The following is a 23,096-nucleotide window of genomic DNA, read 5'->3' on the forward strand; positions in this document are numbered from 1 at the left end:
TTCTTATATGCATATTCTTACGTTCTTATATTCCTATAGGACCCCAGAACGCGGACCGTGTCGGGTCCATACCGCAACACTCCTACTGTGTATCATTGGATTGTTTTATCGAACTGCACCATTTATGGTGAAGACTATTTATTGGGATAACTTTTTAATAAACCAATTATAGAATCAAGGTAATCAAGCCCACAGTTTTCGTCCTTTGTACTTGGTACACAAGTCCCAATCAATTTCCCCTTTCCCATTTCCACCTACAGTTTGAAATACTGGAGGATGCCTCCATCCGCTACAAATTGCATACAGCTGTCATTCAGATCAAAAAATGCCCCACTAAGAGCCAATTATTTATTGTTCATCAACTTTCAGTATGTTTTCAATGTTGTCTCTATAGGCACCCAGTATTAGAGGTTTTTTTTTGGGGGGGGGGAAGTTCAGCCTTCTCTAACACCAGGCTTGCAAAGAAGAACAGGAACTGGATCACATTTGGGCTGAGAAAAATGCAGATCCTGGGACCAAGACTTGGCCAGAAAGCTAGAGAAAACTTGAAGCTGGAGCAGATAACTCCCATCCTCTCGTCTCTGATTGGCCAGCAAAAAGAACCAATCAGCAGCCAGAGACGGGGAAACACTTTCTCCAAGGTCTCCTCTACAAAATGGAAGGAGTAGAAGCATAGAGAGAGTAGTGTAAGGGATTTGTATGTATAATCATACTTGTTTTTATTTTGGTTTGAGGTCTTGAGCTTTGTTAGGTAGTTCTCTGTATTTCTCATCTGTTTTCCTTATAGTCCTTAGCCATTCAGGTTTTAAATTTTCCAGAATCATTTTACTGTTGTTGGTGCTACTGGTGACTGGTGCATTTAGAGAGATAGGGGCCCTAACATTAGATATCCAGGACAAGGTTTGGCAGCTCACACATAACCATTCAAGACAATTTTCTTCAGCTGGCAGGCTAAGGCAAAATGCCCAAAGATAGACCCAAATATCGGCAGATAGCCGACCAAGCAGGACTTATTGTAGTTAGCCGGGAATCATTCCAGATGGCAAATTCCTGCTGAATATCTGGGATACAGAAAATGGCTGTGTCATGAAAATTGAAGCACTTGGTTCTTTTTTTTTGTGGGGGTAAGAATTTGTTGCTTCCAAAAACTCGGTACCAAAAACAGTGCTATTCTAGTATAAGCCATGCTTAAAGTTAAGCAAGGTTTATAGGCTGGCTTAGGAACTGCAACTAAATTTAGGTGTGTCCATTTGCAACATGGAAAATATGGTGCAAATACCTGTGGTGGTGGAGACAGACTCTGAATTCAAGAAAGCCAGGGATAGGCACTTGGGATCTCTTAGAGAGAGGAAGAGATAATGGTTACTGTGGATGGGCCGACTGGATGGGCCATTTGGCCTTTATCTGCTGTCATGTTACAATGCTTCTATAACCATTAAATTATATGACATCACAATGCAGGTGTAAAGAGTCTTAGCCAATAGGAAGAGGAGGAGATAGTGGATGCTGCAGATGGGCCGTTTGGCCTTTATCTGCCATCATGTTTCTATGTCCTTGTACAATACCTGCCTGTTGCTTAATGCTTTACATTTCAAATTACTGTAATCAAGTGATATGTCTGTACCACAGTAAACTGTGAATGTAAATACCATATTTGCACCAATGATTTAGATCATTTCTGTTAAAAATAAAAGCTGATTTTGACACTCTTATGGTAAATGATCTCACGATGTGTTAACAAGGGAAAATGAGAGACGCTATAATCAAAGTAATTAAGGAAATTTGGATTTCTTTGTTCCAGGTTCTTTTCCATAGTAATTATGCACTATGTTGAATTATCATAAATGTTTAGATTAAAAGCATCCATCCTTTTGCTTTCTCCCCAGCTTTCTCTGTTAGAAGAAGCGGGCTTTGGAGGAGTGCTTCTATATGTTGATCCATGTGACTTGCCAAAGACCTCAGATGCCGAAAGTAAATCATTTTTAGTTGCTCTAAATAGCGGGGGTGATCCAACTACACCTGGGTATTCCAGTGTTGGTAAGTTGCATTAGGTTTATTTGGTTGCCTAAAAAATTTAAGGGACCCCTTTACTAAAGTGCAGTGGGTTTCTGCTCCCTAAATGCAAAAATTATGGTCCAGGAAATGCAAAGCCTGTTCAGGAAAATGCAGGGACCTTGCTCAGCGTCTGCCTGCATGGGACGGCTATTTCTGTAATAGAGCGCTTATATTTACGAACGTGCTATGCCTTTGCATGGATTGAATACTGGCACTGACGAGCGAATGTGCAGACATACATATGGATAGAGTTACCAGACATCCAGATGTACTGGTGTAGGATCATGAAATGGTTAACTGTTGTTTAAAATATTGCTCTGGCCTACATAGCTGAAAACAGTGTACAATCTATTGACTTCATCTGCCTAAAATGTATGTCCCTGCCTTACCACATTGTAAGCTGAATAGATAAGAGTTTGAGCCATGATGTACCCTGCCCTTCTGTACATTTAACATTTAGAACTGTAAGAGTTAGATAAGTGACCTGCTAGTGTGAGCTTAGGACCAATAATAATTGTAGAAAAGTTATAGAAGTAACAAATGAAAATTGTAGTTTTTGCATATATTAGTTTGCAAAAAGGGCATAAAAGTCCGTGTATTTCCTGTTTCTGACACTCTAGTAGGCAGGCTATTAACTGCACTAGAGTCTGATATACCGTAATAAATTTCTTGTACTTTCTTCACGCCTCTGACTTTGTGTGTCCAAGTGACCTTTCACTGGGACATGTCTTCTTTTTAGAGGGCATGCTCGGTTGTCCGGGTTTTGAAAAGCAAATTGCGTCGGGAGGAGCATCCGCGCATGCACGGATGCGAAGCGGTAATGTCACATGCACGTGCACTGGGGAGCACCCTGGGGGGGGGAGGATGGGGAGTGGTGTAGGCGTAACAGGGCTGGAATGGGTGGAGCTGAATGGGCCTGGGGATGGATCTAGGAGGGTCCGGATTTTACATACATACAATCTGGTAACCCTACATACAGACAATGGCGTAGTAAGGGTGAGCAGCACCTGGGGCGGTGGCATGCCTCCCCCACCCCCTTCCCTGCCCCCCTTTCATGCATGCCCCCCCTTCCCTTCCCGTTCCCCATTCCTTTTTCATTCTCCGGCATGAGCAACGTGCCCACGTCAGGGTCAGCTCACCCTTTAATGTCACTTCCTAGGGGCGGGTCCCAGAAGTGATATCAGGGAGAGCGCTGATGGCCCAATGCCGATGCGGGCATCAACCTCGTGCCAAGGAAGTAAAAAAGGTATGGGAGAAGGCAAGGGATGTGTGCATGCGGCAAGGAGAAGAGCGGGAGGGCGGAAAGGAGGAGGGGAGTCGCGCCCTTAGCGAGATGGTGCCCAGGGCGGACACCTTACTGCACCGCTGCATACAGAAATGTGGGAAGAGCGGATAGCGTAGCTGCTTTTAAGAAAGATTTGGACAAGTTCCTGGAGGAAAAGTCCATTGTCTGTTATTGAGAAAGACATGGGGGAAGCCACGGCTTACCCTGGATCGGTAGCATGGAATGGTTCTGGTATTTGGAATTCTAGAATCTTGTTACTCTCTGGGATTCCGGAATCTTGCTATTCTTTGAGATTCCATATGGAATGTTGCTACTCTTTGAGATTCTGGAATGTTGCAACTCTTTGGGTTTTGGTCAGGTACAAGTGTCCTGGGTTGGCCACCGTGAGAAGGGGCTACTGGGCTTGATGGACCATTGATCTGACCCAGTAAAGCTATTCTTATGTTCTTAATAGTCTGCTACTGTGCACCTAACAGCATGTACCATATATAAGTGACTACACTGCCCCCTCCCCATTCGCGGTTTCAGTAATCGCAATTTCACATATTCACGACTTTTTGGGGAGGGGGAAAAAAGAAAAAAAAAACATCGTTAAGTCTTCCCCCGGCATCCCGGCCTTACCTGGTGGTCTAACGGGATTTCGGGGCAGGAGTGATCCTAAGCTCCTGCCCCGTGCAGATCGCCATTAGGAAATAGCTGTAGGGAGTTCCCGTCGTAGTCTTGAGAGACTACGGGAACTCACAGCAGCCATTTCCTAATGGCGATCTGCACGGGGCAGGAGCGTAGGAAGATCGCTCCTGCCCCGAAAGCCCGCTAGACTACCAGGTAAGGTCGGGAAGGCGGGAGAGAGGCGGGGGTGGGTCAGAGCTGGATATTCACGGTTTTTCGCCATTCGCGGTCTGGCTCTGCCCCTATCCCCTCGAATCCGGAGGGAGAAGTGTATAAGTCACTCATGTATAAATCAAGGGCAGTTTTGAGACTAAAAATTGCCAAAATTGATGTGACCCATGTATAAGATGAGGCCATACACACAGGCAAATTTGATCCTCCTCCAACCAAAAGGTCTTTGTCCCTGACACACACACTTCTCCCTACCTCACTCTCATCCCTCCCCAGCCATCATGTTGTTCTCCCACCACATAGATCCATCATGCTCTCTCTGCTACCCCTTCCTCATACACATGGTATATACTGTATTTATCTCTCAGTGATCAATTTCTCACTCTAAACTTTGGCTGGTTTACTAAAGCAAAATGTATTTTCATAAATCATTCGCCCTTCCTATCCAAGGAGAATGTTTTATTCAGGACTCCGTATTTCTCAGCACACATACATTCTCCAGCTTTTCATTTACCAAAAAAAAAAAGCTATTAGAATTTCAGTCGCCAACGCTTTCTACATGTCTCAGCTAAACTTCCTCTTTGAAAAAACTGTTTGCGCCATCAGCAAATCAAATGGTTTTGGGTGCCTCCAGGACTTCTGGTTATTATCATGCAAATTTCCTGCAGGCATGCCCTCCTCTCAATGTAGTGTTCAGAACAACTTTCAACCAGCCAGAATATTTTAAACAATCACCACTACTGGTATTCATGTTTATCACTTCCCAGTCTCACTTTCATACCTCGTCCAAACTGCTTCTCTTTAATTTGAACCTTCTACCTACTCACCCTGATTTAACAGTTCTCCCCATACCAGGGACATATATAGCACTGGCTCTGTCCTTTAATGTGAGTTCTATACAGCCATATTGTTTACCCTGCTTCTATAAAGCGAACAATAACAAAAGCACGATGAAAACATACCACTCATAGATAAATGGACCCTGGTTTATTCATGGGATTTTGGAAGTCAAAATTTCTCAACCTATTGTGGCTGTATAGAGAGGTGTGACTCCAGCATTTGTATGTAGGTAGCCATTAGGCTAGTGGTATAATTGGAGGTGCTGAAATGATAGGGGTGCTCAGATTTCACCAGTATTATATAACACAGGGGTTCCCAACCCCCGGTCTGTGGCCCACTAGGGGGCTGTGGCCATCTGACATCTTTCCATCCCTCCTTCCCATCCTACACAGCAAAACCCCACCGACCTTCCCACCGTGAGGCCGACATGCCTCCATTCCAAACAGCAGCAGCAGCAGCACTGAACAGGCTACTTTGCTACCTTCCCTCTGCCACCGCATCACCGATGTTCCTGCCCCATTCCTGTAAGCTCTGCCTTAACCGCACAAGCCTCAAACACTTATGATTTTAAAGCATTTGAGGCTTGTGCAGATGAGGACGGAGCTTAGACATCGGTGGAATGAGGCATTATGACATCACAATATGAGCTCTAGAATGTTGCTACTTAGGATTTTAAAGGGTTTGAGGCTCATGCAGATGAGGTCGGAGCTTAGGCATTGGTGGAATGAGGCATTATGACATCACAATCTGAGCTCTAGAATGTTGCTACTTAGGATTTTAAAGGGTTTGAGGTTTGTACAGATGAGGACGGAGCTTAAGCATTGGTGGAATGAGGCATTATGACATCACAATCTGAGCTCTAGAATGTTGCTACTTAGGATTTTAAAGGGTTTGAGGCTTGTGCAGATGAGGACAGAGCTTAGGCATTGGTGGAATGAGGCATTATGACATCACAATCTGAGCTCTAGAATGTTGCTACTTATGATTTTAAAGGGTTTGAGGCTTGTGCAGATGAGGACGGAGCTTAGGCATTGGTGGAATGAGGCATTATGACATCACAATCTGAGCTCTAGAATGTTGCTACTTAGGATTTTAAAGGGTTTGAGGCTTGTGCAGATGAGGACAGAGCTTAGGCATTGGTGGAATGAGGCATTATGACATCACAATCTGAGCTCTAGAATGTGGCTACTTAGGATTTTAAAGGGTTTGAGGCTTGTGCAGATGAGGATAGAGCTTGCAGGGATAGGGCAGAAACAGGATAAGAACTCGCAGGGACAGGACTGGAAAATGAGTTCCCGCAGGGACAGGGAAAAATTTGTCTCAAGTTTCAAGTTTATTTAAAATTTCTTATACCGCCTAATCAAACCTTCTAGGCGGTGTACAAAAATGTTTAAACCGTCTATTAACTAAAATACAGTTTAAAAACACACAGCAACACTAGGAAAAATACTAACTTTAAAAGACTAAAAAAAAAAAAAAGATTTGACAACAAACCTACAACATTGGAAGCTGCACTAAGTCCCTTTAAATATTGTCCAATTAGGTTAATGGTGCCTCACCCTATCAAAATGCACATTTAAGTAATGATATTATTTCTTTGCTCTTTTTTTATGGTCTGCTGTAGAAAAACGAGCTTAATGTTTTGAATGTATGATGTTACCTTAAAACCATTATTGCAGTAAATCATTGTTTCTATAATAGTCAGTTCTGAAGCGTGTTTTGAAATATTAGCAAATGCTTCAGAAAAGAGATGATATAATTTAGTCATTTAAAAAATATATTACTATTATTGGGTATCATTGATTTTTGACATTCTTGCTGGATTTATTTTTTTTACCACTATTATAAAAGAACACCAGGAGCTGAAAAAAGGCAATGAATTAAAATAATACAGATTGTCAGGTCTAAATGTACAGTTCTATTCCCTTTATTTCGAGAGAAATAATTCAGCCTTAAAAAGGATTTTTTTCAGAGGACGGGGGATTAGAAAACATTTATGGAACATTTTCGATGTGCAGTCACTTGATTGTGTAATATTGTGTAACATTTTTCATAAAAAGGTCAGAGCAAGCTCTTGTCCTTCACAGAGAGTCTGACATATAAGAATATGAATGCTATATTCTTAGAACATAAATTAACTATAGTAAAAAGGCTAGCCTCCGTTGGTATTTCTAACCAAACCCTTGCATGGCTCACTTCCTACTTTACAGACCGCACCTCCACGGTAGCGTTCAATAACTCCACGTCTGCAGCTTACAAAAGTAACTTCGGCATTCCCCAAGGTTCTATAGTTTCCCCCTTACTGTTCAACATCTAACTGGCCCCTCTACTGACTCTTTGTCAATCCATTTGCTTTACTGCTTATGCATAAGCCGACGACATACAGCTCATTCACCCCCATTGATCCTTCCAACACCTCCGACATTAGCAGTATCAATTCAGAACTAGATAGAATTAGGCTATGGTTAAATGAAAACATGCTTTCCCTCAGTATTTCTAAAACTAATTGTATTCTATTACTTGGAAAGAGAATATTCATCTCACAGCTCCTTTGGCCATCAACAATACTTCAATCAAACTAGTGAGTTCAATGAAAATCTTAGGTGTTATTATAGATAATAAGTTAACTTGTTGCCCACAAATTTCTGCAGTAGTCAAAAACTGTTTCTACAAGTTACGAATGATAAGATCCCTGGCAACTATCCTGGACCAACAATCTTTAAATATTCTTATTCACTCTCTCATTTCAAAAATAGACTACTGCAACTCACTATACAAAGGTTTATGCCAGAAAGTTATCAGCCGCCTTTAGTTAATCCAAAACACTGCCATTAAAATCATAACTAATTCCAAGAAATATAACCATGTCACCCATCTATTAAAAAAAGCCCATTGGTTTCCAATTCCCCATAGAATCACTTACAAAATAGCCATCGTCACATTCAAAACTCTAAAATTCAATGAACCTGCTTTCATTGACAGAATCCTTATCCTCTATGATCCTCCCAGAGCTCTGAGATCCACCTCTCAACATCTCCTTCACATCCCCTCATTAAAAATGATCGGCACTCGTCAAACCATCTCTTTCTCAGTTACAACCCCCACAATCTGGAATTCCCTACCAAATACCCTGAGGGCCAAGAAAAACTTAGATAAATTTAAAGGTGGACTAAAGTGTTTCCTCTTCAAAGATGCCTTTGAGTAATAACCTCTTCCTTTTACCTCTTATTTTTTTCTACACTCTCTCCACTTCCAGCATCTTTTTTTCATAGAGGACCTTCTCTTTATCAAAGAGGACCTTCTCCCTCCCTCTCCTCGTGTTTCTTCCCTTTTTATGTCTGCTTTTCCTGTAAATATTGTATTTCACCAAAACTTACCTATTGTTTTTCTTTTAAATCCTTAATTTGTCTTGTCGATATGTCCTTGTATGTCCCAGTAACATTGTAAAAAGGTTAAAATTCATGATAGGCGTTTCAACAAATTTTAATAAAACTCAGAAACTTGGAAACTTTACTTTCTAAAATAACTCCTCTATATATACAGTATGGCCCTGATTGTGGTCTAGCGGTCTTTCAGGGCAGGAGCCATCTTCCTACGCTCCTGCCCCATGCAGATTGCTCATTCAAAATGGCTGCCGTGAGTTCCCGTTGTAGTCTCAAAAGACTACGGGAACTCACGGCAGCCATTTTGGATGAGTGATCAGCACGGGGCAGGAGCGTAGGAAGACCGCTTCTGCCCCGAAAGACCGCTAGACCACCAGGTAAGGTCCGAGGAGGTCCAGGAGGTAGAAGGGAGGTGGAGGTGATTCCGTTTTTAGGAAATCATGAATAATTGAAATTGCAAGTCCTAAAACCGCAAATCGGGGGGAAGTGTGGTATAATTCCCACTGATGCAGCTCCGTTCAAGAAAATCTTATTCTGTTCACAGGCGTTTCAGTATAACTTCTTTATGTAAAACGTAGGCTGTAGAATATACATTTCGTACTAAAGACAACATTTCAGTTTGACTTGAAAAGAGGTGTTTTTTTTTTCCATTGCTAAGCGCTTCAAGTCAAAAGAGGGGAAGCATAAAAGAACGTGCTAAAGGGAAAATTCACAACGTTTCTTTGAAAGATTCCACTGCATGATGTTTATGAAGTTCAGCCTTGTGAAAGGAATTCCAATTTATTTTCTAAATTTCCTTCTACATGAAGGTTTGGGGTAGAATTTCAAAAAGGTATAGGATTGAAACAATTTTTATTGATAATACAAAATACAACCAGGAAAACAATTAAGTTTCAAAAAGGTTTAATGGATTCATGTCATACAATTCAGCTTGGAGAAGGATGACTCAGGAGTGATACGATAGAGGTCTATAAAATACTGAGTGGCGTGGAAAGGGTAGATGTGAATCACTTGTTTATTCTTTCCAAAATTACTAGGACTAGGGGGCTTGCAATGAAGCTACTAAGTAGTAGTTTATTTTAAAAATGGAGAAAATATTTCTTCACGCAATGTGTAATTAAGGGCTCCTTTTACGAAGGTGCGCTAAGCGTTTTAGCGCACGCACCGGCTTAGTGCACGCTATAGCACGCGCTAGCTGAAAATCTACTGCCTGCTCAAAAGGAGGCGGTAGCTGCTAGTGTGTGCGGCAATATAGTGCGTGCTATTCCGTGCGTTAAGGCCCTAATGCGCCTTCGTAAAAGGAGCCCTAAATTGTGGAATATGTTACCGGAGAATGAGGTGAAATCAGTTAGCTTAGCAAGGTTTGAAAAAGGTTTGGATAATTTCCCGAAAGAGACGTCCCTAGGCCATTATTGAAATGGCTTGGGGAAATCCACTGCTTATTCCTAGGATAAGCAGCATAAAATCTGTTTTACTACTTGGGATCTAGCTAGGTACTTGGGACCTGGTTTGGTCACTGTTGAAAATAGCAACTTGGGCTTGATGGACTTTCAGTCTGTCCCACTAGGGCAATTCTTAGGTTCTTATATGAGCCAAGTGTAGGACAATTAAGCCACTGTGACATCACTGATGAGGTTGGCTCTTAGGCATTGGTGGAATGAAGCATTATGACATCACAATCTGTACTCTGGAATAGAAACATAGAAACAAGCAGCAGAAAAGGGCTATAGCCCCCCAAGTCTGCCCATTCCAAGTATCCCCTCCCCTGAATTTACTCCCTTAAAGATCCCACGTGAGTATCCCATTTTCTCTTAAAATCCGTCACGCTGCTGGCCTTTATCACCTGGAGTGGGAGTCTGTTCCAATGATCCACTACTCTTTCGGTGAAGAATTACTTCCTGGAGTCACCATGAAACTTCCCTCCCCTGATCTTCAGCGGATGCCCTCTGGTGGTCGAGGGTCCCATGAGCCAGAAGATATCATCTTCTGACTCGATGCGTCCCGTGATGTACTTATATGTTTCAATCATATCTCCCCGTTCTCTTCTTTCCTCGAGTGAGTACAGTCGCAATTTCTTTAGTCTTTCTTCATACGTGAGATCCTTGAGCCCCAAGACCATCCTGGTGGCCGTTCGCTGAACCGACTCGATCCTCAGCACGTCCTTTCGGTAGTGTGGTCTCCAAAACTGAACACAGTTCTCCAAGTGAGGCCTCACCATGGCTCTGTACAACGGCATCATAACTTCAGGTCTCCTGCTGACGAAACCTCTGCGGATACACCCCATCATTTGTCTTGCCCTGGAGGAAGCCTTCTCCACTTGATTGGCAACCTTCATGTCCTCACTAATGATCACCCCTAGGTCGCGTTCCACCGTGGTCCTAACCAAGGTCTCACCATTTAGTACATAAGTTCTACGCAGGTTTCTCTTACCCAGGTGCATTATCTTGCATTTTTTAGCATTGAAGCCTAGCTGCCAAGTAGTTGACCATTGTTCCAGCAACAGTAGATCGTGTGTCATATTATCAGGTAATAAGTTTTTGCCTACTATGTTGCAAAGTTTGGCGTCGTCGGCGAACAGTGATACCCTTCCTCTAAGTCCTTGCGTCATATCTCTTATGAATAAGTTAAATAGAATCGGGCCCAGGACCGAGCCCTGCGGCACTCCACTGATCACGTCCGATGCTTCTGATGGGGTACCGTTCACCACCACCTTCTGAAGTCTACCGCTCAGCCAATCCCCAACCCATGTAGTTAGAGTGTCTCCTAATCCTATCGATTTCAGCTTGTTCAGTAATCTTCGATGAGGGACGCTATCAAATGCTTTACTGAAGTCCAAATATACCACGTCCAGTGACTCTCCGGCGTCCAGTTGTCTAGTAACCCAGTCAAAAAAGCTAATCAGATTAGATTGGCAGGATCTACCCTGGGTGAACCCGTGTTGGTGTGGATCACGCAGTTTTTCTTCGTCTAGGATTGTGTCAAGATTCTGTTTGATCAGTGTTTCCATGAGTTTACACACTATAGACGTGAGACTCACTGGTCTGTAGTTTGCTGTCTCTGTCCTGCAGCCCTTTTTGTGGAGTGGGATTACGTTGGCGGTTTTCCAGTCCAAGGGGACCCTTCCTGTGCTTAGGGAAAGATTGAAAAGAACAGATAATGGTTCTGCCAGGACTTCCCTTAACTCCCTGAGCATTCTGGGGTGTAGGTTATCCGGTCCCATGGCTTTGTTTACTTTGAGTCTTGATAGTTCGTCATAGACGCTACTGGGCGTAAATTCGAAATCTTGAAACGGGTCTTTCTGGTTATCTCCTGTCTGCAGCTGTGGACCAGCTCCCGGCGCTTCGCGGGTGAACACTGAACAGAAGTATTTGTTTAGTAGTTCTGCCTTCTCAGAATCTGATTCCGCAAAGTTACCGTCCGATTGCTTCAGGCGTACTATCCCATCTTTGTTTCTTTTTCTGTCACTAATATAGCTGAAGAAAGATTTATCCCCTTTCTTAATTTTCCGTGCTAGCTCTTCCTCCATTCGGAGTTTGGCTTCTCTGACTGCTGTTTTGACAGCTTTAGATCTGTCTAGATAGTCCTCTTTCGCCCCCTCTCTGCCTAAATGTTTGTAGGTGATAAATGCGTCTTTTTTCTGTTTAACTAGGTCTGAAATTTCTTTACTGAACCATTGGGGTCTTTTGTTTCTCCTGCGTTTACTTACTGTCTTTATGTATCGGTCTGTTGCTTCGTGAAGGATGGACTTCAGAGACGACCACATATCTTCCACATTGTCAGATATTGCTTGTTTATGTAGCTCCTGATGGACAAAATCTCCCATGCGGTTGAAGTCTGTGCCTCTAAAGTTGAGAACCCTTGTTGCTGTGTTTGTCTTAGGAAAACCTTTCTTGAGGTTGAGCCATACCATATTATGGTCGCTGGAGGCCAGTGTGTCTCCTACTGAGACTTCCGTGACGCTATCTCCGTTGGTGAGAACTAGGTCTAGTAACGCCTGGTCCCTGGTGGGCTCCAATACCAATTGCTTGAGACGTGCACCCTTTATGGAGGTTAATATTCTTTTGCTGCTACCCGTAGTCGCGGAGAGTGTGTTCCAATCTGCATCTGGCATGTTGAAGTCTCCTAGCATTACTGTGTCCCCGCGCAGTGTGATGTTCTCTATGTCCTCGATTAATTCCATGTCTTTGTCCTCCTGTTGCCTGGGAGGTCTATATATCACCCCAAGGTATAGGCATTTTTCATTCCCTCTGGCCAGGTTCACCCAGAGGGATTCCCCGGTGTATCTAACATCTGTGATTCTGGTGGTTTTGATGCTTTCCTTAGTGTATAGCGCTACTTCTCCTCCCAATTTACCCTCTCGGTCGCAACGAAGTAGGTTGTACCCTGGGATAACCATATCCCACCCATGCGATTCCGTGAACCAGGTTTCGGATATCGCTATCACGTCAAGATCGGCGTTTGTTATCTCAGTCTCTAATGCTAGAATTTTATTGCCCAAGCTGTGTGCATTAACATACATAGCCCTCCATATCTGTGAAGAGATTCCTTTACGAGCTAGTGTGGCTCCTAAATTATCAGTGATATTTCTCTCTGAATTATTGTGGATATCATTGGTACTTACCTTAGACTTGGTAGTGTGAGTGTGACTTGCCTCCTCAAGGTGGTTTCTTACTGCTCTGGGATATAAGTATGTACCCTCCCCCAACTTACCTAGTTTAAAGCCCTATGGAGTAGGCGGGCCAATCGATGTCCAAATACGTTTCTACCTCTTCTGGTTAGGTGGAGTCCGTCTGGTCCTTGTAGTCCATGGAGCGTCTCGCCGTGGTTTAGGAATCCAAAGTTAATTTCTATGCACCATTCTCGGAGCCATTCGTTAGTCCATTGAATACGCTCTTCTCTAGCTCTGCCTTTGTTTCTTACTGGAAGAATTGATGAAAAGACCACCTGTGCTCCTATCTGCTTCAACTTCTTTCCCAGCGCTCCAAAATCTCTGAGGATGTTCTCTGTGGCATTCCTAGCAGTGTCGTTTGTGCCTACATGGATGAGAAACATGGGAAAATGATCATTAGGTTTTAGAATTTTGTCTAGGCTAGTGGTAATATCCTGGATCCTGGCTCCAGGAAGACAGCAGACCTCTCTTGACTGCAAATTAGGCCTGCAAATTGGTCCCTCGGTGCCCCTTAGCATGGAGTCACCAATGACTACCACTCGTCGTTCCTTCCGAGGGGGCCGGTCTGCGTGCTCTGGATTTGACGTTGTGAGCTGGGTATCCTCATGAGTCCCTTCTGTTATTTCCTCGGTGGTTCCATCCTGTAAGATCTGAAATCTATTTCTGAGAGTTAGCTGTGGTATTGATGAATGGCTATCCTGTTGAAGAGAAAAAGAAGAAGAAGAAGAGAGTGAGAATGAGGTGGGTTTACTTCGCTTGCCCGTAGAGGATGTTACTAGTTGCCAGGGGCCAGCATTTCCAATCATCTCCTTTACTCCAATCGTTGTGTTTAGTGCTGTAGGTTTGGGTGTGTCGTGGATGAACCTGTCTTGGGTTCTCTCTGTGATGTGTGACAGTTCCAGGATGGCGTCGTCGATGAAGGCCTCGTCATCCCTGATGCTCCTCTGGCGCTTTACCTCCTCCCTGAGGCTCAGTACTTCCTGCAAGATATCCTCGCCTAAGTTTCCTAGCTCCTCTGTCTGCGTAGAGACTGTAGTGCACTTTGGGAGGGGGGGGGGAAGGTCTCGGTCTGCATTAAGACCTCTGCCCTCTGATCCATGTCGCCCTCTGCCTTTTGTGTACAGACCTTGACCATCCCCTGGGTCCCTCCGGATGCTGGAGTGTCGATCTTGATTGTAGCTTTGGTACTCCGTGTCCTCCCTGCCATTTCCAAGTTAGAGGGATTTATTTCTGTAAAGAGAAAGGTTGAGATGTCAGAGAGTATGCAAGTTAGAGAGATTTATTTCTGTAAAGAGAAAGGTTGAGATGTCAGAGAGTATGCAAGGAGAAAGAGGAAGATAGAGATACTAGAGAGTTTGGGAGTGTGTTTGGCTGTATATGAGAATGAAAAGTTTAGATTAGGCCTTGTACAAGGCCCTTCTCAAGGCTTTTGCTTCTCTTTGGGTTTCTGCCAGGTACTTGGGACCCGGGTCAGCCACTGTTGGAGACAGGATACTGGGCTTGATGGACCTTGGGTCTGTCCCAATAGTGCAATTCTTAGGTTCTTATATGAGCCAAGTGTAGGATAATTAAGCCACTGTGACATCACTGATGAGGTTGGCTCTTAGGCATTGGTGGAATGAAGCATTATGACATCACAATCTGTACTCTGGAATGTTGCTCTCTTTGGGGTTCTGCCAGGTACTTGGGATCCGGGTCAGCCACTGTTGGAGACAGGATACTGGGCTTGATGGACCTTGGGTCTGTCCCAATAGTGCAATTCTTAGGTTCTTATATGAGCCAAGTGTAGGATAATTAAGCCACTGTGACATCACTGATGAGGTTGGCTCTTAGGCATTGGTGGAATGAAGCATTATGACATCACAATCTGTACTCTGGAATGTTGCTCTCTTTGGGGTTCTGCCAGGTACTTGGGATCCGGGTCAGCCACTGTTGGAGACAGGATACTGGGCTTGATGGACCTTGGGTCTGTCCCAATAGTGCAATTCTTAGGTTCTTATATGAGCCAAGTGTAGGATAATTAAGCCACTGTGACATCACTGATGAGGTTGGCTCTTAGGCATTGGTGGAATGAAGCATTATGACATCACAATCTGTACTCTGGAATGTTGCTCTCTTTGGGTTTCTGCCAGGTACTTGGGATCCGGGTCAGCCACTGTTGGAGACAGGATACTGGGCTTGATGGACCTTGGGTCTGTCCCAATAGTGCAATTCTTAGGTTCTTATATGAGCCAAGTGTAGGATAATTAAGCCACTGTGACATTACTGATGAGGTTGGCTCTTAGGCATTGGTGGAATGAAGCATTATGACATCACAATCTGTACTCTGGAATGTTGCTTCTCTTTGGGTTTCTGCCAGGCACTTGGGACCTGGGTTAGCCACTGCTGGGAACAGGATACTGGACTTGATGGACTTTCGATCTGCTCTAGTATATCAATTCTTATGTTCTTAAGCCATTGTCACACACTCAACACCTTTTCCTGAAACACACAGCTGAATTGGCAAACGTGAATAGGTTAATACTTAGCAAACACTAAACATACCCTTGATTTTTTTTTTTTTTGTTTGTTTCTTTTCATTTTCATGTGATCCACACGGAAAGCTAGATTTATTTATTTTTTTCAATTATTTCTTCAACTTCTAACTACCTCTTCTTCAAAATAGGAGAATCTCATTCCATTTTGCAATATTTCTGTCGCTTAAAATACTGTTCTGGCTTTTTGATTTTGTTATGGTAGTTAGTCTTGCTTGTGCAGAGATAATGTGCTTGTAAGATGTGAATGCCAAATTATTTTGGCTCTGGTCATGTTCGTGTAGCCTTAGACTGTCTCATTTACAGCTGACTGTCACAGTGAGGAATGTGGGAATAAATTCAATGTTGAACTCGAACCAGGCAAATTTCAGCCTGGTTTACGTTTAGCAGAGAATCCAAATTCCTCAAAATCCACATTTCCTTATTTTGCTCTCCAGAAACATCTCGGGGGGCCATTCCTTGAAAATATTTTTATAATCTTGACCTTCAATTGCAATATACATAGAAACCTGATGGCAGATAAAGGCCAAATGGTCCATCCAGTCTGCCCATCCACAGTAACCATTATCTCTTTCTCTCTCCGAGAGACCCCACGTGCCTATCCCAGGCCCTCTTGAATTCAGACACAGTCTCTGCCTCCACCACCTCTTTTGGGAGACTTTTCCATGCATCTACCACCCTTTCCGTAAAAAAGTATTTCCTTAGATTACTCCGGAGCCTGTCACCTCTTAACTTCATCCTACGCTCTCTCATTCCAGAGCTTCCTTTCAAAAGAAAGAGACTCGCCTCATGTGTATTTTTACACCACATAGGTATTTAAACGTCTCTCTCATTTCTCCTTCCTCTCCCGCCTTTCCTCCAAAGTATACAGATTGAGATCTTTAAGGCTGTCCCCATACGCCTTATGACAAATACCACACACCATTTTAGTAGCCTTCCTCTGGACCGACTCCATCCTTTTGATATCTCCAGAATTGTACACAATATTCTAAATGAGGCATCAATACCTCCTTTTTCCTACTGGCCATGCCTCTCGGGGCCACCGTAGCACAGGGAGATGAAGCGATGGGGATTGAGGCCGGCGCCGGACCACGTGGCACCGCACTCGCTCCTTCGTGGACGCCACCCCCTCCCGGGATGAGGGATCGAACTACGGGGCGGCGAAAACAAAGGGTTTTGGTGGCCGCGAGTGCAGCGGTTTCCCCATCTGCCTGCTCCTCGCACACTTACCGGCTCTTGAGTGCACAGAGAGGCGGATCAGCTGGCGTCTCGATGGGCCTGGGTTCTCGGCCGCACACTGATGCTGGTCACGCCGCGAAGCAGAAGATGAGCTGTGTAGTCAGAGGAGAGGTGAAGTCACTGGAGGTGGGCTGCTGCCGAGTACCGAAGGAAAATTATTATTATTTTTTTTTTGCAGGTAAGAAAGTCGCGTCGGTCTCCCTGGATCGCCATCGGGAAAAGGGGCGACCTCCCTTCCGCTTCCCCTTCTTCTCCTAACCCCCTCCCTTACCCTCGGCTTCCCTCGCTGATTGGTGTTTCCTACTCCTCTTCCCTTCCCCCTCCCCCCTCCCATCTTCTCGCTCCGACTTCAGCCGATTTGGCCTCGCTCCTCCCTGTACGGGATCGGAGCTTGTTCTTTTCCTACTGGCCAGGCCTCTCCCTATGCAACCTAGCAGTCCTCGTCCATATCATCCTACGACCAACAGAGTGCAAATTATAAGCCCTTCCTTAACATAGTTCTCTGCTGTTGTATATTACACATGAATACATTAATTAGGCTCATGATCGATAACTGTCTGTGCTGGTATTTTATAATGACACATTTGAGAGAAAAATATAACAGTTTTCTTAGAAGAGTTTCATCCGAGAGTGGATCAGAGTTTCTTTTTTTTTTTTTTTAACTTTAAAAGCACAACTGGAAATTGTTTTCTTTCTTCGCTCTGAGTCATTTTCTGAGTGTACCAGCCTACTTCAGAGGATGAGCTGAAGGATTTAGACACAGTTCTGTCATGCTGATAGCACTTGACCGTTGCACTTGTGTTTTCCACCAGCACACCCATGGCACGCATTGAAATCCTTTAATACACCTTCTGTTCCCAGTTGTTCCTTCTGCAGTTAATGTTTCTGATTCTCTGCATTCTCAACAATAGCTGTATTATATTCTCTAGTTCCGTGTAGTTTGCATGCCGGTTTTCAAGGCAAACAGCAGATGCCTGAACTTTGCCGATGTTTTGGAGCTTATAAACTCTGCTGGAAGTAATTCCAGATGTCTTCCATCTTTTTAGTGCAGTGTTTTGCCACATTTTTTTTCCATTTCACATTTTTTTATTTTGTATCTTTCAGTTTCGTATCATGACCCCTTGATTCTAAACTTCCCATTCTATGGAAACGCGCTCGTCCTTCTCCCAGGCACGTACCCTCAACGTCGCATTCTTTCTTCCTCCCAGGGAGGATAAAAATCAATGATTTTTTAAAAAATAAAATAAAATCATAATTTTTTAAAATTTAAATTGGATTTTTTTTTGTTTTTAGTTATTTTTTTAAATTAAATTATTTTATGAGGAAAAATCTATCTAAAGATAGTTTTCTATTTATGATACATTATAGTCCAAAAGTTATTCATCATGAAATATGGATTTGTTTTTAATTATGTAGCATGCAATGTTTAAGGGCTCCTTTTACTAAGGTGTGCTAACGTTTTTAGCACGCGCTGCATTGCTTTGTGCCAAAAACTAACGCCAGCTCAATGCTGGTGTTAGCGTCTAGCGTGTGCTAAAACCACTAGCGCAGCTTTGTAAAAGGAGCCCTAAATTTTGGGGGTAAATGAATTCCATTAATCCATTTATAATGTCACAGACAATTTTTAAAAAAAAATCTAGCGATATTATCACAGATCCTTGGTTTTGCATTTCTCAACACTGTGAATTTCAAGTTTCAAGTTTTATTTAAATTTGATAATCGCTTATATATAAGTTACTAAGCGAGTTACAATAAAATATAAAATAAACATACAATTTAACGTACAACTTAAAATGGGTTAGACGGACAGACATATAAACAAACTTGAGAACATAAGGAGAAAAGGGAGAAAGTTACAAAATTAATGATTTTCATTTTTAAAAGAAAAGAAGAAGCCATGGATGGAAGGTACATGAGGAAAGGTAAAATTGTTTGTTTGTTTTTTAATATAAATGGTGTTTGGTACGTTGGATATAAGTCATTTAAAGATTAAAAGCGTCTCTAAAAAGGAAAGTTTTCAGGTTGTTTTTAAATCTATTAAGATCTTTTTCTTCTCTTATATCAGTGGTTCTTAACCTGGGTTCGACTGAACCCCAGGGGTTCGGTGAGTCAGTCTCGCGGGTTCGGCGGAGGTCAAAACACATCTCTGACTCATATAGCGCTTCGGTCACGTTCAATCATCTATCAGTTATTCAGTGATTTTGATCAAGACTGATCGTGTACTCGGTTTCTTGATCTATCAATCAACAGCAGAAGTCACACTGATTTGCAGTAAATTTCATTATTATGTTATTAATATTCTAAATATAGGAGAACTTTTTTGTTTTCAAAATTGATATTATTTTTTCCCTCACTGTATACCTATGTTTTGAATTTGTAAAAATCATATTTTATTTTTCCAATAAAAAAGGGTTCGGTGAACACGCATATGAAACTGGTGGGGTTCAGTACCTCCAACAAGGTTAAGAACCACTGTCTTATATGTTGTGGTAGGTTATTTCAGGTCTGAGGGGCCATTACTGAATATATGTCATGGCTTTAAAATAACTTTTAAAGAAGGGACCGCAGAGATAACATGCTTCTTTTACAGAGCAAAAAAAATGTTATAAAATATACAGAGTTGAGAAAAAGACCTTAGCCTCATTGTCCCTTTGCAAATCGATGTACACAGAATCAACCCCTTATCTCTTTAGTGTTAAGTTTATATATTTGCACAAGGAATTTAGGCCCTCTTTTACTAAGGTGCGCTAACCGATTAGTGCACCTTAGTAAAAGAGGGGGTAAGCGTGAGGAAGGAGGGGCAAGCAGTAAAAATGAAGGTAAAACTTTTTGAGCAGAATATTCCACAAGTCATGGGATCTTGGTGTGTATAGCCTGAGGTTTATTATATTCTCTCCTTGGAGGAGAAAACCTATAACATGGCAGCAGGCCATAAAAGAAACACCCCCCCTCTTTTACAAAGGTGCACTAAGCTTTTTAGCGTGCGTTAAACATGCGCTAAATGCTAACGCGTGCATGTTATCCTATGGATGCGTTGGCGATTAGCGCATGCGTTAATTAAGCATGTGCTAAATCCATGCCAAAACGCTTAGCGCGCCTTTGGGAATATCTTAATGAAGTTCCTTTACCTATGAGAAAGGCAGGCATGCGTGTAAAATGCAAACATTGCAACAAGGAAATGCAAGGTCTAGTAGCCCAAATGAAACATCGTGAAACGTGCTTTGATGAATATGATAAAAGGAACATGTTTAAACAAGCAGAATCATCAGGTTAGTAAATGTTTTAATATAATCATATTTCTTGAAGACTGCCTTGCAGAATTGTCATGTTTGAGCAAAAGTTTATTTGTTACTATTACTGCATGTTACCATCATTATGATACAGTTGTTATGAAGAAATAAAGAGTTGAAGCAAACAAATATTCCTTTTTTGGGCAGTACTAAGTGGCAGTGAATACAATGAGGGATACTAAATAAGCAGAAATAGTTACTTATAGGTAGTTTATTTGATATACTTTTTTTCTTAACAAGTGTTGTCAAATCAAGGCGGTTAACAAAGTTAAAAGCAATGGGTTCAAAATAATAAAAACTAAAACCAAAAAAAACAACAACAGGGAAATTCAGGCAAACTGGGAAATAAGTAACACTAAGGCCCTGATTCTATAAAGTCCGCCTTGATTTTATAAAAACTAGGTGCCTATCTCCTGGATCATGGCCATGTTTTCAAGTTAGGCACCTATTTGTGAATCAGGTTCTGTTAGGCTCTGATATCGGCACCTAACTTTAGACCTAGAAAACCAGATATCATTGCCTAACTTTAGGCGGACTTTATAGAATCAGGGCCTATATGCTTAGAACGTCCCTATCTGTCCTAAAGGCTCACAATCTGACTAAAGCACCTGAATAAACATTTATTAACAAACTAAAGGTATAACATCAATAATAAAATGGCATTAATAATAAAATTATAGCACTGACTTTTGTTTAAGGGACTCTGTCATCAACCTAAAGGATTCTGGAAACTACCCACTTTTGAGATCACCATTTTGTTCTACAGTTTCAGAGTAATCTGTGCGGAATGGTGTTTTAGTCATATAATATACATCACATATCCACAGTGTATCCACCTAAGAAAGAAAAAAATCCAACCATCCAAGAACCACCATAGATAAGTTTTTAATAAAAACCAGCAGATTTTTTTTAAAAGAGGTAATTGATTAAAAAAAATATTGCCCTATTTGTTTATATAACAAGCTCTTCTTTCCATCTGTTAATCATTTTGATTTCAAAGGTCTTAGGTTCCTGGATTGTTTAAAATGTCCTTTCAGTTTTCTCAAAATACTAATTATCACAGTTATTATGGCTTTAAATAAATATAAATTTATAATCGTGATGTGCTCAGACCTTAAACCCTTTAAATAGTGAAGTCACTACTTAGAGTTTAACAGGGGGACCATCATAGCACTCACTAGTCCCCGACCCCTCCCTCCATGAGCATATTCAGATACTTGGTGGTACTTATCTGAATGGAGAGGTGTCTGTTGTTAGGTTTAATCCTGTTAAATCTCGGTAGTGGCTGTGTCCTAACTCATAAGGTGCCTCTTAAAATCCTGAGGTGATTGTTATAGAAATATTAGCTTCATTTCCCGTCCCCCCGACTCGAGTTTCGCCTTCTTCGTCGGGGAGGGACACTAGAAATGTAATTACAATTCGAAGGTTAAATATTTTAAATATTTTATTATTGTTTTTTAAAATCTCTATTCAATTGTAAATATATGCAAAATAGTCCAAGCATAATTGGTCAATTCACATTCAAACTGATATAGAATAAATAGAAATACCTGATACTGGCTCATTGAACCAGACTCGTTCAAAATCTGCTGGCCATCTGACTAGCTCTGTTACAGCAGTGCGTATTTAAGGGATCCTGAAACCGGAAGAGGCAGTGCCTAGAGACCCCGGATGATAACAACGCCAGGGACTTACATTCTATAGGGCCAGCCATTCAATATCGGCGTTTAAGCCTTTTGGGTGCAGGGTCTGCCAGTTATAAATAAAACGCTGTTCTTTTTGAACCAGCGTTTTAGATATATCACCTTCGGTGCTATGTATCTGAGTTAGCACAGTGTATCTAAGATCTAGCAGATCATGTGATTTATCCATCCAATGGGATACCAGGGGGGCGGATACTCTATTTCTTCTAATATTGCTCATATGTTCAATGATTCGTGTTTTAATCATACGAATCGTTTGCCCTATGTATAGTTTGTTGCAAGGACATTGTATACAGTAGATGACCTTTTTAGATTCACAGTCTGTCCCTATAGAATGGCCCTATAGAATGTAAGTCCCTGGCGTTGTTATCATCCGGGGTCTCTAGGCACTGCCTCTTCCGGTTTCAGGATCCCTTAAATACGCACTGCTGTAACAGAGCTAGTCAGATGGCCAGCAGATTTTGAACGAGTCTGGTTCAATGAGCCAGTATCAGGTATTTCTATTTATTCTATATCAGTTTGAATGTGAATTGACCAATTATGCTTGGACTATTTTGCATATATTTACAATTGAATAGAGATTTTAAAAAACAATAATAAAATATTTAAAATATTTAACCTTCGAATTGTAATTACATTTCTAGTGTCCCTCCCCGACGAAGAAGGCGAAACTCGAGTCGGGGGGACGGGAAATGAAGCTAATATTTCTATAACAATCACCTCAGGATTTTAAGAGGCACCTTATGAGTTAGGACACAGCCACTACCGAGATTTAACAGGATTAAACCTAACAACAGACACCTCTCCATTCAGATAAGTACCACCAAGTATCTGAATATGCTCATGGAGGGAGGGGTCGGGGACTAGTGAGTGCTATGATGGTCCCCCTGTTAAACTCTAAGTAGTGACTTCACTATTTAAAGGGTTTAAGGTCTGAGCACATCACGATTATAAATTTATATTTATTTAAAGCCATAATAACTGTGATAATTAGTATTTTGCCAATTAACAGAATCACAGATTAACATTGTATATTTCCCTATTTGTTTAAGTACTTTCAGTTTTCTCACCATAAAATCATTGATGCAATGTTCTGGTTTGTCGAAGTGAGAACGGGCTACTGGGCTTGATGGACCATTGGTCTGACCCAGTAAGGCTATTCTTATGTTCTTACATGAGCCAAGTATAGGACAATCAAGCCATGTAACATCACTGATGAAGTTGGCTCTGAGGCACTGTGGAATGAGGCATTATGACA

At 42.0% G+C, this 23,096-nt stretch overlaps 1 protein-coding gene across 3 annotated transcripts in view; it reads left to right on the plus strand.

The window, feature by feature from the left end:
* Nucleotides 1–23,096, plus strand: part of NAALADL2 (N-acetylated alpha-linked acidic dipeptidase like 2) — a 533,196-nt gene that overhangs the window by 281,656 nt on the left and 228,444 nt on the right. For all 3 annotated transcript variants that reach the window (XM_033959140.1, XM_033959141.1, XM_033959142.1), the window contains one exon: nucleotides 1,887–2,037. In XM_033959140.1, coding sequence (XP_033815031.1) covers nucleotides 1,887–2,037 — 151 coding nt within the window. The remainder of the gene's footprint in view (nucleotides 1–1,886; nucleotides 2,038–23,096) is intronic.

This window comes from Geotrypetes seraphini, chromosome 9 (assembly GCF_902459505.1).
Source record: "Geotrypetes seraphini chromosome 9, aGeoSer1.1, whole genome shotgun sequence".
NCBI lineage: Eukaryota > Metazoa > Chordata > Amphibia > Gymnophiona > Dermophiidae > Geotrypetes > Geotrypetes seraphini.